The 20749-nt window shown below is 34.3% G+C and overlaps 1 protein-coding gene across 3 annotated transcripts in view; it reads left to right on the top strand.

Annotated features, from left to right (window-relative positions):
• The first annotated feature begins 2798 nt into the window (after nt 1-2798).
• LOC140450206 (plasma membrane calcium-transporting ATPase 3-like) overlaps nt 2799-20749 on the top strand; it is a 122283-nt gene continuing 104332 nt past the window's right edge. For 2 of the 3 annotated variants that reach the window (XM_072543680.1, XM_072543682.1), the window contains exons 1-3: nt 2799-3020; nt 6173-6367; nt 17395-17678. In XM_072543680.1, coding sequence (XP_072399781.1) covers nt 2864-3020; nt 6173-6367; nt 17395-17678 — 636 coding nt within the window. In that variant the 5' untranslated portion in view covers nt 2799-2863. The remainder of the gene's footprint in view (nt 3021-6172; nt 6368-17394; nt 17679-20749) is intronic. The other variant, XM_072543681.1, reaches the window with a different exon arrangement.

Consider the following 20749-nt stretch of genomic DNA (forward strand, 5'->3'; position numbering starts at 1 on the left):
CAACTAAACGTCTGAGATGCCCACCTGTACAACTAAACAACCAAGATATACCGTAATTGGATAGTGCAAAATACCTCGGCATTCATCTTGATAGACGACTTACTTGAAGAATCCACATCTTCAATAAACGAAAACAACTTGGATTAAAATTAAGACAACTTTACTGGCTACTTGAAAGAAGATCTGAACTATCATTAGAAAATAAATTATTAGTGTATAAAGTAATTCTAAAATTCATCTGGACCTATAGCATTTAACCCTGGGGGCGTGCCAGCGAATTCAATATTGAAATCCTGCAGAGATTCCAATCGAAGGTCCTTACGCAGATTGTTAATGCACCATACTACGTCCCTCATGAAGTAATACATCATGATCTATTAGTGATGTGCGAGAAGAAATAAAAAAGTGTAGTGATACTTAGTGTAGAGAAGACTTACAAGACACAAACTTTTGGACTTACCAGATAGATTCCATACATAAATTGTTTAGAACATAAAAATTTTTTTTAAATATTATCTTTAGTTAAATTTAATTGGGAAGCTACCAGTACTGACAGGTAATCTTCGCTCTTGCTACTTTTTCTGTTTGTATTAATTAATTTGATTATTGTCCAAACAGGACATACTGCAATTCTTTAATTTAAAAAAAAGTATTTGTTTCGTGGTGGCATGTTATTGTATGAATCCAAACTGGTAGTTAGGTATTGGTTGGCGTTCTGCAAGAATTAGTTGTAACCTATTCAACAAAAGTTTTTCAAAAACCTTGGACATCATCGGCAGTAGGCTAATAGGTCTATATGATTTAATATCTTCTGTAGGTTTACCTGGCTTAAGAATTGCAATAATTTGTGCCACTTTTCATTGGATGGGGTAATAGCCCGTTCTTCTTCTTCTTCAAGTGCCGTCTCCATCAATGGAGGTTAGCGGTTATGGTGGCAAACGTTTGTCTATCTTCAGCTGTTCTTAAGAGTTCCTCAAATCCAAGTCCTGTCCAGTTTCTGATATTACGTAACCAGGACAATTTTTTTCTTCCAATTCCTCGCTTTCCTTCTATTTTGCCTTTTATTATCAACTGAGCGATGTAGTATTTCTCGTTGCGCAACAAATGCCCTAAATAACTGGTTTTTCTTGTTTTGACTGTTCTCAATAGTTCTTTTTCTAAATTGAGTCTCGCTAGTACTTCTTCATTTGTTTTTCGTGCTGTCCAAGGAATTTTTAAAATTCTACGGTACACCCACATTTCAAATGCCTCTATTCTATTCAGGCTCTTTATTTTTAAAGTCCATGTTTCGACTCCGTAGAGAAGAACAGACCAGATAAAACATTTTACAAGTTTTAATCTCAATTTAATATTTATATGTGTATCGCAGAATAGAACGCGCATCTTAAAGAAACTATCCCTAGCTTGAGCAATTCTCGCTTTAATTTCTTGTTCTGGGTCCAGCTTGCAATTAATCCAACAGCCAAGGTATTTGTATTGGTTTACCTGTTCTAAAATATTCCCATTTATTTTTATAGGTAAGGGGATATTCTGTTTTCTTTGGATCACCATTACTTTTGTTTTTTTTTCGTTGATCTTCATTCCAAACTCTCGACAAGCATCCTTAAGGTGGTCTATAACCCTCTGTAAGTTTGTGTCTGTATCAGCCAGTAGGACAGTGTCATCTGCATATCTTATGCTAGATATTGGTTCTCCATTAATTTTTATTCCTGTGGAAAGGTTTTCCAAGGCTTGCTTGAATAGTAGTTCCGAGTAAAGATTGAACAGCATAGGGGACAGTATGCATCCTTGCCTTACTCCTTTATTTATACTAATATTTCTAGATGTATGATCGTCGATCCTAATCTTGGCACTCTGCCTCCAATATAAGTTCTTAATTAGTCGGAGATCTTTGCTATCCAAGTTGATGCTCTGCAAGGAATTTAACATTTTATTATGGTAACACTTCTGCAGCAGTACTTGTAATGAAAACAAGGCCTCTCTGGTCCCCATTCCGGCTCTGAATCCAAATTGATCGTATCCAACTTCTTTTTCACACCTTTTGTATACCCTATTGTGAAGTATTTTTAATAGAATTTTTTAATAGAATTTAGCCCGTTCTTAGGATTACATTAAATATCTGTGTCAAGTACAGAATTCCTTTTTTGGAGAGATCTTTGAGGATTTTGGCAGTAATCAGGTCGTATCCAGGAGACTCTTTAGAATTCAAGTCTGACTGTATATTCTGGCGAACTTATTTGGTAGTCACTTTTTCCAAAGGTAGTTCAAGTTGATACTTTGATTCTAAAAACTGTTAAGTCTCACTTGTTATATGAAGATTGATCAAGATTATATCAAAAAAATGCATACTGGACATAAAGCACTGCATTTTGGAGGAAACTAGTTCTAAAATATAAATTTTAAGAAAATCAACATACATGATATTTAACACAACACAAAACTTAATAGTCCAAATGCCGATAACCTTCCCCATAATGAGTTATTCATAGGACAATATCTTATCGAAAACCTTTTTCTTAAGTAATTGCGGCAAATCTTCTAATTTCTACTACATATAGAAATGAGATAAAAAAAAACGAAATCAAATAAAAACGAAAAACTGTTATTTATTATATTATTATAAGACAATAGACCTAGCTTTGCAGTACGCTCACCACATCGATGTATATATATTATAGGTTAGCCAGTTAATCAAACTGTCATAAATTACAGTTACTCGCACATTGTCTGCTTAAGCAAAGCAGGCTTAAGCCGGCTTTCGGTAATCTAACCTAAAAATGTGTAATGACAATATTGACAATGAAGCATTTACTTACATTTTTCATTAAAGAATTTTACATTTTTGTAAATATTAAAGTAAAACATGTCTGTAATTGATGGCCGTCCTGCACAATATGGTATTACTCTGAAACAACTACGTAACCTTATGGAATATAGGGGCGCAGACGGAATAGAAAAAATTCGAGAACTAGGTGGAATGCAAGAAATATGTAAAAAATTATACACATCGCCAAGCGAAGGTAAGCCACGATTATTTGTACTATAAAACATTGTTTAGTGTCGCATTGCTTCACTAAATTACTAGAAACCATATCTGCAAACATTATTTTAGTAATAAGCTACTAATTTTATTGCACTTGGAGGGATTTATTCTGTCTAGGTTAATTAATTAAAATAGTATAAAAATATTGAGTAATTTAAATGACTGTCTCTATTGTTCTATAGTACTGCATATAGATACTATTACTGCCCAAATAAATACCTTATTGTAATCCAACTTATTATCTGCTAGATATATGTATCTTCTGATTTTAAAATGGAGAAAAAAAAATGTAAGTATCTTCTTGACATAATCTTAGCTTTTAATATTTAATTTCCGAGGTAGAAATCAAAACGTCAGATATAAAGTACTCTTAATTAAAATTGGTGTTAAACTAGTCCACGTCCTTAGTAGAATACTGTACGTGAACCCTGGTTAATCTAACTCAGTAGCATAAGAAGTGCCAGACAATAATTTACAAGATCTCGTGGCACAAAGAATTTACAGGTTTCAAAGTTATTAAAAATATCACTGCCAAGAAATGAACGTTCTAAGGACCAATTGACAAAAGAACTCCGACCCAGTGTGCGAGTTTGCCAACTTAATATAGAAGGCACAAGCATAGCAAAATGCCAAATTCTGCGCAGAATATTAAAGGGAACGATATTGAGTGGGTAGCAATACAAGAAACATACAAAAAACGAAGTCTAATTAAGTTCAAGAGAAAAATCCTAGGCTATGATCTCCTGATCAATACAACAATATATAAAATGCAGCCTTAATTTCCATTTCTACCAAGAATAACATTAACGAGGTAACTGAAATCGGCGATATCACAACAGCTAATATTTACTAGCCCCTTATTCTAACCCGGCCTGGAACACTCAGACATATATGTAAGGACTTTTAATAGTCACCATGAAATGTGGAAGTACTTTGGTACAAAACAAAAATGGCTTGTCACTTTTCAAGGAGTCAGAAGAACGTGGTATCGAGCTCTCTATCGAACTACTCGAGACCATGGATAGAGGCTAGAGGATAGAAAATTTTAGTTTTGCAATTTAAAAGAGGAAGTATAACCCCGGTCTTTGTTTTCTTACCACTACAAAGTGGTAAGAAAATAAGAGGGCAAAGGCCAATTACTATCAGCATCAAGAAAGGTAATGTCCGATTTCCATCTTAGCTAGCGCCACCCTATTCTGATCAAAATTGGCATTAGCATTCCAGTTAAAAATCGTTTCTACGTCCCAGATGAAACTTTGTGAAAGCTAACCGGCTTGCTTTCGCTAGTAATCGTAATACATGCTTAAGCTGGATCCCACCAAAAAGCGTTAACTATGAGATATTTACGGGAGCAATAATGATTGCATAGCAGCAATTCTTAGAGGGTCCACTTAAGATTAATCTAAAACTAAGTTATGGACCTAATAATATACTATCTATGTTCATATTTAATTGTAGATTTATTCTAAGTTTACAAAAATATTTAGTTTATCATTGAGTTCAGGTGTCTTTTCAGATACATGGAAGAAAAGTTATATTACTCCAGTCCATTAAAGTGGCAATAAAGTAAATATTGAAAACTATCGAGCCAGATCTAAAGTTTCAGTCTTTGATAAACCTTTTTAAGGAATTCTTATTGCAAAAATTTTATTACCAATCTTTTAGTTTTACAAGAATTCTTGTTAGATGCTTTTGAAGGGTATAATTATACATGTATTTTGTATTTTGAGAACGATTTCCGAAGTGGAAATTGAAACGCCAATAAACTTATTTTAACCTTCAATTATGGCCTATTCCCATTAAAATAGTAATTACTTTAAAATGCCACAAGAAAATAGCTTCAGAACTATATTAAGAAAATTACTTTTTAAAAAACCTCTAACCCAAACTTTGATGTCATTTTATTGTAACAGGAACAAAAGAAAATTTGTTCAAAAATTTTTATTTTTGTTATTTTTGTTTATAACTTTTTTATTTTAAATTTTACGATAAAAGGTAATAGAAATAAAGTCATAGAAAATTTAATTTGTCACAAATCTTTTTAGTTCGATTCGTCCTTGTGGACTATTGGGCGCTTATGCGTTTCTTGGCCAAAAGTGCAAGATTGCTGACTGCCCAGGTCAGAGCAGCTTCTTTGTTGTATATGCTCTGGATAAACTCTCTGCTAGTCCCTTCCATTCTCTTCTATTTCTTGCGATTAAACATGAGGTCAACACTCTGACGAAACTTCACTGGCTCTAGAGTATTAACTGAAGGCTAATCGCTTCTGCTAGAGTGTTGATCTAGTGGCAATTTCATCCCCGGTTTTGAAGGAATCAAGTGGAGTTCCAACAGAGTGTTGATCTGATAACAACTCCACTTGTCTTAGGGTATTGGAGTATTGATCTACCAAGTATTACATCTCTATTCCTATGAACCGTCCTTCCTTTAGCACCCATGTTTTGTCGCCTGTAACAATGGAATCCAAAAATTCTTCCTTTTGTCTTCACATTGTTGCAAAAGCTGCTAGGCACATTCGATACGTTGCTGTTTGTGTTATTCTGTAAGCAGTCGCGGTACCCAGCGCGCACACACTTTGTGAGAGCCTAATTTTTCTGTTTATATCTTATGAGTTGTGGTGTAGGAAGTCTCATGAATACGCAAGGCAACGTCGTTAATGTTGAACCTCCGATCTTCAAGCAATATTCTTTAACTTTTTCGAAAACTACATTTGAAACTAAATACTTTTTTCGGTCCGATCTTCATCGTGAATTTCCTTTCGGCCTTCCAATGGACACCATTTGCGAACATGTTAAATAAACTTAAACATAAACTTCGATTTACTGACGATGAATGTCAATAAGTGAAATCCATTTTGCATTTAAAAAATGTATCATAGCACGAATTTCGCATCTGGCCGATAGGCCATCTAGGCTGATATTAAACAATGCACCGAGGCGAGAGTGGGGAGAGAGAGAGAAAGAAAGAAGGTAAGAGAGGGGGAAAGGTGATGAGTAAGTCAGTTTTGTCAGATTTCTCTTAGCACATCGAATTCTTTCTCAGCGGCATAGGAACATTTTTCACGAATGACCCTCGTAGTGAACCAATACTCAATAGATACTATTTTTATCTAGACTCTTTTTGTTTCAGGACTACGTGGTACACAAATAGATCTAGAACATAGGAGAGAAACATTTGGATCAAATTCAATTCCTCCAAAGCCTTCAAAAACGTTTATAAAATTAATATGGGCAGCTCTACAGGATGTTACCCTTATTATTCTAGAAGTATCAGCTATAATATCTTTATTGCTTACTCTTTATCATCCCGTAGAAGAAGATTCAGGTGAGTTATGTTTTTAAGTATTAAAAATAACGAAGTAGAGAAAATATGACTGAATACCTATTATATGAGGTTAGGTTGTATTATCTATTTAATATGGAGTCGATATTAAATGTAGTCCGTCATAATACTTAAATTAATACATTTAGGAAAATCCTGACTAAGGTACCTTTACAGAATTGACGTATTTAATTATAAATGGAATAAGATAGAGCGTAATATCTCATTTGAATTGTTTGGTTTTGATTAATATGTTTCTATATTATTGTGATTCTGTCATACCGTTACAAAGTGCGACCAATATTCAATGGCGACTGTGGTAAAATAGTATGGATTAACCCAAATAAGATAGTCTTCATCAACAGCTATTCCATCCATCGTCAGATGTAAACCTCCCTTAGGTGTGTCTATTTATTTTTGTTGAAAACAGTTGGACAGTTCAATACATTTTCGGAGTTCCTTACATTTTGATAGAATTCGTTTAATTTATTTTATTAAATCTATAAAATATGACATCAACATTTTTTTTAGATCATTTGGAACTATCATTAACAAAATTTCAACATATTCAATTATAAATTTTGCAGGTTACTGTCATATTCAGACACATACCACAGGTAACATTGACTGCTTTATTCCGACTTTTGTCCTAATAAGTCATTTTAATCAGTTGCTAGCAACAAGTCCTCGTAGACACTTCGTCTTAGGACTAGCAACCTCCAGAGGAGTCTTACGTTGCCATGTTATCCATTCCTGTTGCAACTTAAACATCATAGTTTATAAAGTTAAATAATGTAATTCAAAGTTAATTCTACAATATTTAAAGGGTTTTTAGCCAGTATTTAGTGACTTTTAACATGTACATCTAGTAAGTATTAACCAAATTTGGGTAATGACCTTGGTAAAAATTTTAAATTTCATGTTTGATTTAATTAAAGTGGTTATACTTTTAGGGTAGAACTGATCATGGAATATTAATTCCGAAAACGTTCTGTGATGTAGCCCGATAGGGTTTTTAATATTATACCTTTTATAAGGGAATTTTAAATAAATTTTTGGTGATACATGGTATACAGCTAGCTACAGGAATTTAGTTATCTTGTGGAGATTTATTTTCGTTTAATTTAATTTTAATTTAATTTAATTTAATTTAATTTTAAAGGACCGAGCCCAAAATGTTACCTTGCGGAACTCTTGCTCTAATTTATCTTATGTCTGAATAGGTGTTTTCTTATTTAATTCTAAAGTGGCTTTCAGATCTATAATACTGTAAAATTTGCTAATTTTTCTTGGGTATAATTGTTTTAGTTTACATATCGAACCTTTCTCAGCCAAATTGGTGTGTCGAAATCAAGTTTTTTGTTTCAATAATTTATTCTTTTGGGTAGGAGAGTCTCGAATACCTTCAATAATATATAAAGTAGTGATATCGGTCTCTACGAAGAACTCCATTGAGAGGTTTGTCTAGTTTAGCAATCAGTATGACTTCCGCTATTTACCATAATCTGTTAGTATTAATTGTTAGATTCTTTAATTGTCGGATTTCTCTTTAGAGTTTATGACTTTTATCGGTTATTAATTTTTTTAGTTTTGTTGGATAATTATTATCCTTTACCATATATTATATTGTGTGGTACACTTTATTTTCTTTGAATTTTATGTATTATTGATTTTATCAAATATGTCTGAGATATGTGGTAGACGTCAATTTTCTCGATGTCCAGGATCGCCTGTAACTCTTGTTGATATTGTAGCAACCCATTGATATTCCATTCCATGATTCTGATTTCACTAGCCATTTCTGATTTTGGTAATATCACCCTTAGCGTTATGTTCCAGAAGAACAACTCTTTCATTCAATTTTTTAGTTCGTCTAGTATGAGCTGTAGAGTCGAACCTTTTTTAAATTGTGGTTTTTCATTTGTAGATTTGCATTGTTGGTTATTAAAGCATCCCTATATTTTTTATGTACAGTAGTTCTCCCTGTTTGTTTTCAATCAGTAGCATTTTCTTTATTTTTAGTTACTCTTCTTTCTGAAGGATTTGGTAGGTTGACCTGTTTTTTATTTTCTGCATTTCTTTTGCGTAACATACCCTCTTTGGTTACAGATTATTTCAAATCGAGTGGCGAGCTCTTCCACGAAATAGTTAATCGCGCAGATAATAGAATATCTATGATCAGACCCATGCAGTGACGTTGCAATATTAAACAACCTAAATTATTTGAAATCGCACGAATTAGAAAATTATTACTTACTTACATAATAAATGGAGTTTGATTATACGCAGATTGTTTTATAGATACCAAACTTTTTGTTTGTTATAATATAATCTTTAATAATTGATACTGATACTAATTGATCTATTAATGACTCCTTAACGACTCGGTAAGGATATACAAAGAACTGATAAGAATTATTTCTCAGAATTTCTACTCACTGGATTTCAAACTAGTTCATAATTTAGTCTCGTTATGTTGTCGAGTCGCAATAAGAAAGGTGCTACTACATGTATTAGAACTATTTTGTAGAATGGAGATGGTTAACTGTAGTACGTGTAAACCGATCTGATTGACACCAGAATTCAAAGGAATAGTTTACAATGTATTTGAATATATGCAAATACAATTTCCTAAAGATAATCGAACCAGTATTAAACAACGTGTGAGTAAAGCTACTGGAGTATCTTTACGTACAGTAGAAAGGATCATTCAACAAGCGAGTATGTTAACAAACGCAGAGTCAAATAATACACTAAAATTTGCAGCTATAACACTTGCTAAAAGGAAAGAAACCGTGACAGACTGAAGGGAGTATGACAAACAGTTCACTAGAAATACCATTCATCGTTTTCATGAGATTGAACGTTGTCGTGTATCATTGAAGCTTTTGCAGGAAAGGCTTGAAAATGTGTACGAGTGGACTGGAAGTATGAGTTCTCTCTACAGAATTGTAAAAGATTTGGGATTTAAATGGAAGAAAACGAAATATAATCGACGTTTATTAATTGAAAGGAATGATATTCGTGCTCTACGCATTAAATATTTGGACAAAATTAAATATTACAGAAGTTAATGTAAGTCAATTGCATATGTTGATAAAACCTATGTACATGCAGGACACACTACGCAAAATAGCTAGACAGATGACAGTGTCAAAGGATTGTTCAAAAACATTTCAGAAGGATGTAGGTTGGTTATCGTATATGGTGGTGGAGAGATGGGTTTAATACAGAATGCCCTTTTGATTTTTAAGTCAGTTGCTAAGACAGGAGATTATCATGATGATATGAATTCAGAAAATTATGAAAGAACAGTTAATCCGCAATTTGCCTATTGGATCTGTTGTTGTTACTGGTAATGCGTCATATCATAATATACAAATTAATAAAGCACCCACCAGTAATTCTAAAAAAATGGATATGATATCTTGGTTGACAGAAAAAAATTTACCATTTGTAACGTCAATGTTAAAACCGCAATTGTATGAAACATCAAACGAGACAAACAAGATCATACTCAATATAAATTTGACAACGTGCTGCAAGAATGTGAACATGTTTCTTTAAAATTGCCGCCATATCATCCAGACTTAAACCCTATAGAAATGTTTTGGGCGCAAATAAAAAATGAAGTTGTAAGCAAAACAAAACGTTTATTTTAACCTTCAGCCGGGCGCGCCGTAGTAATTTGCTGCGTAAACTCAATATTTCCAGGTAAAGTGTTAACGGAATACGCTATGTACATGATATTTTTAAAATTCCCTTATCGGTTAATTCTTAGTCGGTACCCATCATTGTCTTGTGAAATCCAAATCCAATTAGTTAGTTATCGTACTTTATTGTGAATAGTACATCAAGGCAGACAATTGCGCAAATTCTAAATAATATGACAGATATTGAAGATGAAACAGATGAAATATTGGAAAGTGATAGTGATTTGGATGAACAACAAATTGAGGAGAACCACGACGATACATGTTCAGAGCAACATATGTCAGATGAGGAAGTGTTTTACGAAAACGTTGAAATTACATTAATTAGCAAGGATAAAACAAGTAAGTGGTATAAAACTTCTTTTGCCACATCTAAGACACAGTAACAAAATATAATGAGAGTACCACCGGGATTAAAAGGAACTGTCAAATAAAAACAGAAATTGATGCGTTTATTATTATTATCAATATTGATATGGTTGATGAAATTCTAATTTTTACAAATTTATATATAAATGAACATAGAGATAAAACGCAATATTTGAGAGATAGAGATTGCAGGAATGTGGACAGGAGTGAGTTATTGGCCTTTTTTGGACTTCTCTATTTGATTGGCATAAAGCACGGCAATCACACAAATGTGATGGAACTTTGGGAAAAAGATGGCACGGGGATTGATATTGTTCGAGCAGTAATGAGCTACAAACGTTTCCTATTTATTGCACGTTCAATTGAGATTTGATAATAAACATACAAGGAGTGATATATGTAAAATAGACAAGCTGTCGGCCATTAGATCGTTTTTTGACAGATTTATAAAAAATTGTCAAGACTCATACAATTTGTCAGAGTATACAACAATTGATGAAATGCTCCATCCCTTTAGAGGTAGGTGTAGCTGGATACAATATATACCCAACAAACCTGCTAAGTACGGGATAAAATGTACGCGTTATGTGTTGCTCAAACATTTTATACAGCCAATTTAGAGATATATTGCGGTAAACAGTCGAGTGACCCATACGACATATTAAATTCGGCCTTTGACGTTGTAAAACGTCTAATAGAGTCCGTAGAAATGACAGGAAGAAACATAACAACAGATAATTTTTATACTAGTATTCCGTTAGCTAGATATTTGCTGCAGAAGAAAGTTACTCTGCATGGGACGCTGAAAAAAAACAAAAGAGAAATCCCTCAAAAATTTCTTCCACATAAATCAAGGGCAGTTCAATCTAGCATACTTGGATTTCAAAAAGATTATACGATTACCTCTTACGTGCCGCGTAAAAGTAAGTCAGTCATATTATTATCGTCTATGCACAACGAAAGTACAGTTGACATGAATACTAAGAAACCACAGTTGATTTTAGATTACAATAAAACAAAAAGAGGAGTTGATACTGTAGATAAATTATGTTCATCATACAGTGTTTCACGAATTACTAAAAGATGCCCGTGTATTATATTTTATAATTTAATGAATATTGGAGGCATAAATGCTTTTGTTCTGCATTCCGCTGCAAATTCTGGAAAATCACTCAAAAGGAGACATTTTCTCAAAAACCTTGCAATGAACTTGATGAAAGAACACCTTCATACACGATCACAAATTAAAACACTTCCACGTGATATAACCGAGTTCCTGTCCAGGATATTTCCGAAGCAACCAGTACCCCATCAAGAAGACGAAAGTCCTGCTAAACGTGGTAGATGCTGCAATTGTTACAGTGAAAAAATCAAGCATTATACCTCTATGAAATGTACAAAATGTAGTGCATTCACTTGTAAAAGACATTCTAAATCTAATATTGTATGTATTAATTGTAATGATCAAATAAATTAAAAGTTTTTTTCTGTACAATTTATAAAAGTTAGTTAAATTAATAAAGCGTTCTTATTTTTTGACAAAATAAATAACGATACAGTTAATCAATAATTAAAAGTGTCAAAGAAGATATCATCGCTAATATACAGTCGGCGATTTGCAACTTACTAATCGAAAAAGCTGAAGAAATAAGGACGGAATCAGCGAGAATTCTGCATAAAGCTAAGACACCGAATAATAACCTGAGCCACCAAGAAATCCGTGCCATAAAATCGTTAAACGCAGACAAAGATGATGTAATTTTACCGGCAGACAAGGGAAACGCCACCGTCGTAATGAAGACAACCGACAAAACGAAAATACAAAATCTTCTAGATCCTGCGGTATATAAAAAACTTAAAAAAGATCCCACAGCAGTCACCCTACGGAAAATCAATAGACTTATAAAATCTTCGTCCATACCAGACGATATAAAACCAAGAATATGCAACAGCGAAGCAGTCCCACCACGCTTGTATGGCTTGCCGAAGATCCACAAATACGATGTACTTCTACGCCCTATTGTAAGATCCATAGGATCTCCGTCTTACAGCCTTGCTAAACATCTGGCCGATATTTTACAACCACATATAGGAAAAAATGACTTTTTTCCTATATGTGGTTAACTTAAGAAAAAAAGACTCCTCCCATTTCATTGAGAAAATCAAAGGGATAACTTTACAGGAATATAACATTCTTGTTAGCTTTGATGTCGTTTCCCTATTTACAAGAGTTCTCCTAGACCACGTTCTGAATTTAATTGAGGGACTAGTTTGCTAGGATATGGTGGAATTATACCGTATTTGCCTCACTACCACCTACTTTTCATGGGAAGACCAGATTTATCAACAGATAGATGGAGTAGCAATGGGAAGCCCACTAAGCCCGGTCGTAGCCAACCTTTTCATGGAGCATTTAGAAAAGAGGGTAATGGACTCAGCATACCGACCAAGGGTATGGTTTAGATACGTCGATGACACTTTTGTGATTTGGGGTCACGGAGTAAAAAAATTGAACGATTTCCTATCTTATATAAACACACTACATCCAAATATTCAATTTACGATGGAAGCAGAAAAAGATCAACAATTAGCGTTCGTAGATGTATAAGTAAATCGAAAGAAAGGTTACTTAGGACATAAAGTGTATCGAAAACCTACACACACGGACAGATACCTAAACAGAAACTCAAATCATCCAAGCCAAAAATAAGGTATCATCAAAACTCTGGCGGAGAGGGCGAAGAGAATTTGTGAACCACAGTATCTCCAAAGTGAATTTCTTCATATTGAAAAAGCGTTCACCTCTAATTGTTATACCAGAAGAGAAATACATAAGGCGATGAACAACATCTCTAGAAGAAAGTACGAAGAAACAAAATGTAAAGGCAAAGCGTTCTTGCCCTATATATCGGGGGTAACGGACAGAATTGGGCAAATACTAAAGAAAGCAAATGTAAAGACCATTTTCAAGCCTACAAAGAAAATCAAGGACTGTTTAAGATCGGTGAAAGACAAACGCGACCCATTAGCAACGGCCGGAGTATATCGAATACCATGCACATGTGGAATGGTATATGTGGGAAACACGAAACGACACACAAACACAAGAATAAATGAACATAAAAGCCATTGTCGTTTAGGACATATTGACAAATCTGCCGTTGCCGAACACGTTTTGGGAAGCGGAGAACATCAAATACTATTTGAAGAAACGCAGATGCTTTACAAAACTTCATAGTACTACCCACGGTTGTATCGGGAAGCAGTTGAAATATATAAACACCGAAATAATTTTAATCGGATAGAAGAAGGACTGAAAATTAACAAAACATGGATACCAATATTAAAATCCACAAACACCCTTTCCGCCAAACACGAAGAAAAAGCTACTACAAACGACGACACGCCCCCTCAAGCCGAAACCAGTGGAGGGTTGGCGAGAGAGGAGGGGAGGCGAGAGAGGAGGGGTAGGCGAGAGAGGAGGGGAGGCGAGAGAGCAGTGACATCTCCAGAAGATGCCAACCCCTAATGTTGGCGAAACGTCGAGAACTAATCTCAGAAGACAACGGCCTACCAGCCCGAACAAACAGTTTAACAATATTTCAATTGCCATTATTTTTTTCTAGAACGAATACTAAGTTCTTTTTAACTGAATTGCCGATTTCACCGGGAACTTTTGAAGTGTTTACTTTAAAGTTTCTCTTTCGACTAGATCTGGTAAAGACATTTTTCGCTTTTCTAAATTATTTATGATTTTTACTACAACATTATAATGCGTCTTGATAAAAGTTAGGTGATTTGCCAATGAAGTTGTTTTAACAATATTTTATGCCTTTATAATAGAAGCACTGTCTTCGGCGTTAAATTCTATAAGTATTTTTTAATTGCGATGAAATGTTCAGCATAAAAACTTGCAGCTTCCAACCAAGTTCTAAGAGGCGCCGTCTGATAGCCTAAGTAATTTTTTTTCAGTGGGAATTACATTAGGATAAAAAAAATCACAAAACATTATTTAACAAATCTTGAAATACTTAAATGACTAATTTTGTCTAACTATCGACATGCAATTAGGTAAGATTCACTAGGTTTATCTTTGCGCATAGATCCTGTTAATAAATTTATAATGTAACATCCACAAGAATCTGTAGTTTCATCTACAATAAAATAAATATATCGATTTTTTACTATTTTTTTATATCATTGTAGATTTGAGATACGTAATTTTTTCTCAATGTACTTTCATCAGGAACACTTTTCTTGGAATGTTTCGAAAAAAAATTTAAAAACCTGATTTTCCAGTTTTTCCAAAGGTATGTTTGCACAAATCATTGCCTCGCATAAATAAGAATTAAATTTATGGTGTTCATTGAACGAACTCGTCAACGATTGTCTATTGTCAATGGGTAGGTAACTTTCGATTCGCTCTTAGATTCTTAGATTTTGACTTATGTAGCTGTCTCAAAGTGTTGTGTGACTTAAAATTTTCACTGAAATGGTATCTATGACAATAACACGTAACTGTTTAAACTTTGAATGTTAAGGAAGCAGCCAAACATTATTTATTAAAGAAGAAAGAGAAAGCAAGCAATCTTAAAGCTCACTATTTTACAACATGCTTTGCAGAATAATTTTACAATGGTGTAAAGAAGCTCGGGATAGGTTTTGATCCAGGAATAAACCAGGCTAGAATCTTTCAACATATTGCACTATTTACAATCAGAAGTAATTATACACAAAAACTAAACATTCGCATGGAACGACTACAGTGACTAGTTTTACTGATTTACTTTCCCCTTAGCAAAACCAACGGATGCTAAATTCATTCATTCATTTAATAAGTATCCTCTCTTATCGACTTAGGGGAATCTACAGTATTAATCAGCCATAAGCTCAGCGGGTCAATACTATTGACGAACAGAACGTGATCTGATTTAAATCATATTTAAATTTTCGTTAGAAACTCGTAAAAGGATGGTTAGAGGTGTAAATATTCTTTTAAGAATAGAGTATTTCAAAGAACCACCAAAGTTATACCTACAAAATGTAATAAAATTAAATAAAATTCCGATTTCCCGGTAAACCTTACAACCATTGTATGACGAAGTAGTATGCGCACTTTGTAGATAACGATCAAGTTTTTTCTAAGAAAAACAAAAGAGTCGGGGAATGAGCCGAGTTTGGGTAGTTCTGAAAAAGATACGACCGTAGGCGCGGGGGAATATTTTGTGTTTATTAAAAAAGTTTTAGAATTTTTTTGTATGGACAAAAATTTTTTTAAGTAGACACATAATATGCATGTTTCTTTAAAAATATGCACAATTTGGTAAAGTTTTCAAATATGCGAAATATGCAAGCAATATGCGTTTAACATTAAATCCGCTCCCTAGTTATTACACTGGCAAAAAGATTCCTGATAGCATGACAAAGAGCCGTTAGTTTGCAAAAACTTCGACGATTTTTGGTTGATTTTGATGATTTAAAATAATTAACAAGATTAATGATCCAAGTACCTATCTATACTATCAATGAAACACAGAATAAGTCACTTCACTTTGCTCAAATTCACTACAGTTATAATTGGTTTCAAATGAGTGTAGAGTAATAAATCATGAAGTGTCATAAAATTTGCCTGAATTTCGGTGTCGTCATGGGCGTAGGCAAATGGACGGATGTCAACTTCGTCGTCAAAAATTGATGTACCTCAAAATATCATATTTTGAATATTTTGTGATAACCAATTTTATTTAATTTTTCGATTAACTTATTCTTCAAACTCGTATTCCATTATATGGTCATTAAAGCTAATTACATTTTTATTTATAAAAACAAATTCACTTCCTTACTGAACGAATAAAAGCATTAGAAGAAACTGATAAGGGTATGACGCACCTCCTAATATTACTAAGAACTAAAATAAATCAACATGAAGACTAATAACGCGTAATGAGGTTTTACTTACACTTTCATTATAATCCCTCTTTTATTTTATTATTATCATTCGACATTCGACATTCGAGTTAGTAATTGTTACTACACCAATTAAACGTACAGTAATATTGTGATATAGAAATAGTGAAAAAGTTATAAAATGGCGACATTTACTCCAAAGAAAAGAGGTGTAAAAAATTCTCCGCTATCTGTTAGTGAAAAAGTTATAATTTTAAATGTATATGATTGCATAAAACACGATCGCCCTAGTTTGTCTGTGCAAGAAAGTGTTGAGCGATGTGCCCGAATGACTGGAATTGGACAGTCCACGATTTTTAAATTATTGCGAGAAAGAAAGATATCAGGCCAGTTAAGTCCATGCAAGAGAAAATCAGGAAGACCAATAAAAATCTTAGGTGAAGACACCAAACGTGACATTCGAAGAAAAGTTCATTCGTTTTATTTTAAAAAGGAAATACCCACCCTTGACAAAATACTAATGGAGATAAGCCAAGATAACGATATTTTTATATATTTTATTGTTACATTTTATATTTTTTTAATAACACTGTTCTGCTGTATTACATTTTTATTTCCTTTAATATGATTTTTAAGAATGCATATTCTTTTGTCAATTAACCCACTAGCGCGCCTCTGGCTCAGTGTTTATCTGTCGATAACAATGGACTAATCCCTTAAAACAGGGTGATACCTACCTGCTCTTTATGAAACGACAGAATTTTGCAATGCGGACGGAATTTATTGACGGATTATTGACGGATTACCCTGTAGCGCTTTTGAATACTTCATGAGATTTTATTACTCTACACTCATTAGAAATAGATTATAGAATGAAATTGTCAGTTCTTCGACGAATCCAGATGTAATCTATGTACGTTCATATGATTTACCATACGAGTTTCGAGAAGTCGAGTTGAAATATTTGCTGCTACTGCTTTCTGTAGCTTGAGAATTTTTGGGACAGCTAAGAAATACTAATAATATTTTTTTTTATTTCAGCAGGTGACAATGACGAAAAAAATTATGGATGGATAGAAGGACTAGCAATTTTAATTTCTGTTATAGTAGTGGTACTTGTAACAGCCTTTAACGATTATTCTAAAGAAAAACAGTTTCGCGGATTACAAAGTCGAATAGAAGGAGAACATAAATTTGCGGTAATTAGACTAGGAGAAGTCAAACAAATATCTGTGACTGAAATAGTTGTAGGTGATATTTGCCAAATTAAATATGGGGACCTTTTGCCGGCAGACGGAATTCTTTTACAATCTAATGATTTAAAGGTACCTAACTATTTTTATTATTTTTGTTTTAAAAAATGAGTAGTAGATATAAATAATTAAAGTAATTAAAGAATTATCGGAAAAAACAGATCTGTTATATCAAGATATCTTTGCGTTATTAGTTATTACGTCGTTCTTCTAAATGTGTCTATCTTACTAAAACCTATCCTATCTATCCTATCTAAACCCACACCACACAGGTAATTTGTAAATCTATCTTTTCTAATTGGAGAAAAAGAGCATCTCTGTTTTCGCTGAGTACCAATTCGTTTCTCTTCGAGGTACTTCGTAATTCTTGGTTTATAGAAGCGGATAGGGGCTATGGTTCTGGGGTTTTCAAAATCACTTTTGTGATCTGTATGAAGATGGTGTTGACCTAGAGCTGAAATTGAATCGAAATTGCGAACGGAAATGTAATGTTTTAATAAATCCTATTTTGGATTCTACGATTTGTTTAGCCTATGTAAGATCGGGTGCAATCTGCGCAAGGAATTATATAAAAAATCTTTGTTGTTCATTTGGAATGTTGTCTTTGATCGGACAAGAGATGAAAGATTATGTTGGGGACTACATATTCTCTCTTGATTTAAGAATTTTGTCGATTTTGTCAGTGACACCTTTGATGTAAGAAAGAAAAGTTTTCGTGTGATGAGGATCTGGGTCTTTGAAATGAGCTCGAGTGGGAGATTGATGTCTGTGGATGCTCCTATTGATGTGATTTTCGCAGTAACCGTTTTGGATGGAGGCTTGTTTTAAACTAAAGAGCTCAGCGGGTCTACATAGTAAACTCAACAGTCTTCCGGGTTAAACCGCGTCGATAATCATTGCGCCGAGCTTTCGACATTCTCTTTGATGTCTTCTTCAGGGCTTTCGAGGTCTCAGTTTCGACGGTTCATTTATACCATCGATGGTGACGTAATTTGGGTGGAGGTTGGCGTAAAGGTTAGCGTAGGGATTGGCGCGGGAATTAGCTCGAACATTTCTGTACAGTAGGATTTTAATTTTCGGGTGGAGGGGACGATATTTTCTTTATGAGATGTCTCCATGTCGACGGTAACCGTATGCTAACTTTTCTCAATTTCTATTTTTCTATTTTTAGTCGGATAATTCTTGGTTTATAGAAGAAGCGGATAGGGGCTATAATGCTGGAGTTTTCAAAATCAATTTTGTAACCTGTATGAAGATGGTGTTGACCTAGTACTGAAATTGAATCAGAATTGCAAACAGAAATGGAATGTTTATAAATCCTATTTTGGATTCTACGATTTGTTTAGCCTATTAAAATCAGGGGCACCCTGCACAAAGAATTTCATAAACTCCGATTTGTTCATTTGCAATGTTATCTTTGATTGATCGGAAATAAATGAAAGTGTTTGTGGGGGGAGGGGTTAATATTGTCTTTATTCTTATTGATTTAAGAATTTGGTCGATTTTGTCAGTGGCACCTTTGATGTGGGGAAGAAAAGCTTTCGTATGATGAGGGTCTGAGTGTTTGGGTTGAGATTTAGTGGGAGATTGATTGTGATCACACTATTGATGTGATTTTCGCGGTAACCGTTTTGGATGAGGGTTAGTTTTAAACTAGAGAACTCGGCGGGTTTACTTGCATCATCGCAAAGGTGTATTTATTTGAAGACAAGGGTATTAATGACTAAATTATTTTGTGCAGATGGATGATGAGACTTGGAAAGCAAGTAACAATTGGTATGGGTGGGTTTTCGATATACAGATATACAGAGTAATGAAAACCTTGGGATTGGTTTTTGTTTATGATAACGTCGAGAAACGGTAGGAATGAGTCAGTTTCACCTCCATCGTGAACTAAACTGAACTGATGTATACCATTCAGATGGGTTTGAAAAGACACCAAAGCATCCCTGCCATGGGGCCTGGTCAGTTTAATATTAATTCTTGTAATAATATTAATCTTTCGGAACATTATATATATATATATATATATATATATATATATATATATATATATATATATATATATACATATATATATATATATATATATATATATATATATATATATATATATATATGAAAATTACTTAGTTCTCGGGAAGAACTGCGTTGAGAATTTATTACTCGACGTTTCGGCACCCATTTTAGAGCCATTATCAAGAGTGATACGGTTCGGTTCGAGTTCGGGGTCTCAATCTGCCTACTCCCCTCACTCGAGACGTACCAGTATCGTGTTCTATATTGCAAGAACTGTCTCTCGGCACTGAGGTCTCAATCTGCCTACTCCTCAGTATCGAGTGACAACCGGTCTTACCCTGTGTCGCTGCTTTTATACTCGCTGTATGCGCGGGAACAGTATGCGCTGACGTGGTCTGAACTGACGTGGCCTGGGCGGTGTGGGCGAGAGGTCGCTGAAGCAGGGGTCGCCATGTTGCCGGCAATCGTTTCGCGTCATCGCGCGTGTTCAAGCTGTTAGGCCGTTTTTCGATTTCGATAGCTTCACGAATGATTCTCGATTTTAAGGAGCGGATGGGGGCGATGGTTTTTGCTTTTTCGAAATCTATTTTGTGGCCTGTTTGAATATGATGTTGGGCTAGGGCTGAAGTAGTATCGGAATGTTTGACAGATATAGAATGTTCGTAAATACGGTTATGGATTCGTCGGTTTGTCTGTCCGATGTATGTACGTGGGCAACTGGAACAGGGTATCTCGTAGACACCATGGTCTTCATTAGGGATTTGGTCTTTTACGGATCTGACGAGATTGGATAACTTGGAGTGAGTAGTGAAGATGGTTTTGATATTTAGAGGAAGAAGAGTTCTGCTGATTTTATCAGTGACACCTTTAATAAAAGGTAGAAAGATTTTGGGTTGATCCGGCGGCAAGGTTTCTTTTTTGGATGGAATGGGGTTTAGATGTTTTTGAATGCTCTTATTGATTTGGGTTTTGTGGTAGCCGTTTTGTAAGAGTGTTTGCCTTATTGAATTAATTTCGGATGACCTATGATTGTTGTCGCTAAGTCTTATGGAACGAGAAATGAGAGTGTTGACAACTGAATTGAGTTGGGCGGGGTGATGATGTGACTGGGCATTAAGATATCG

The sequence above is a fragment of the Diabrotica undecimpunctata genome, chromosome 9 (assembly GCF_040954645.1).
Source record: "Diabrotica undecimpunctata isolate CICGRU chromosome 9, icDiaUnde3, whole genome shotgun sequence".
NCBI lineage: Eukaryota > Metazoa > Arthropoda > Insecta > Coleoptera > Chrysomelidae > Diabrotica > Diabrotica undecimpunctata.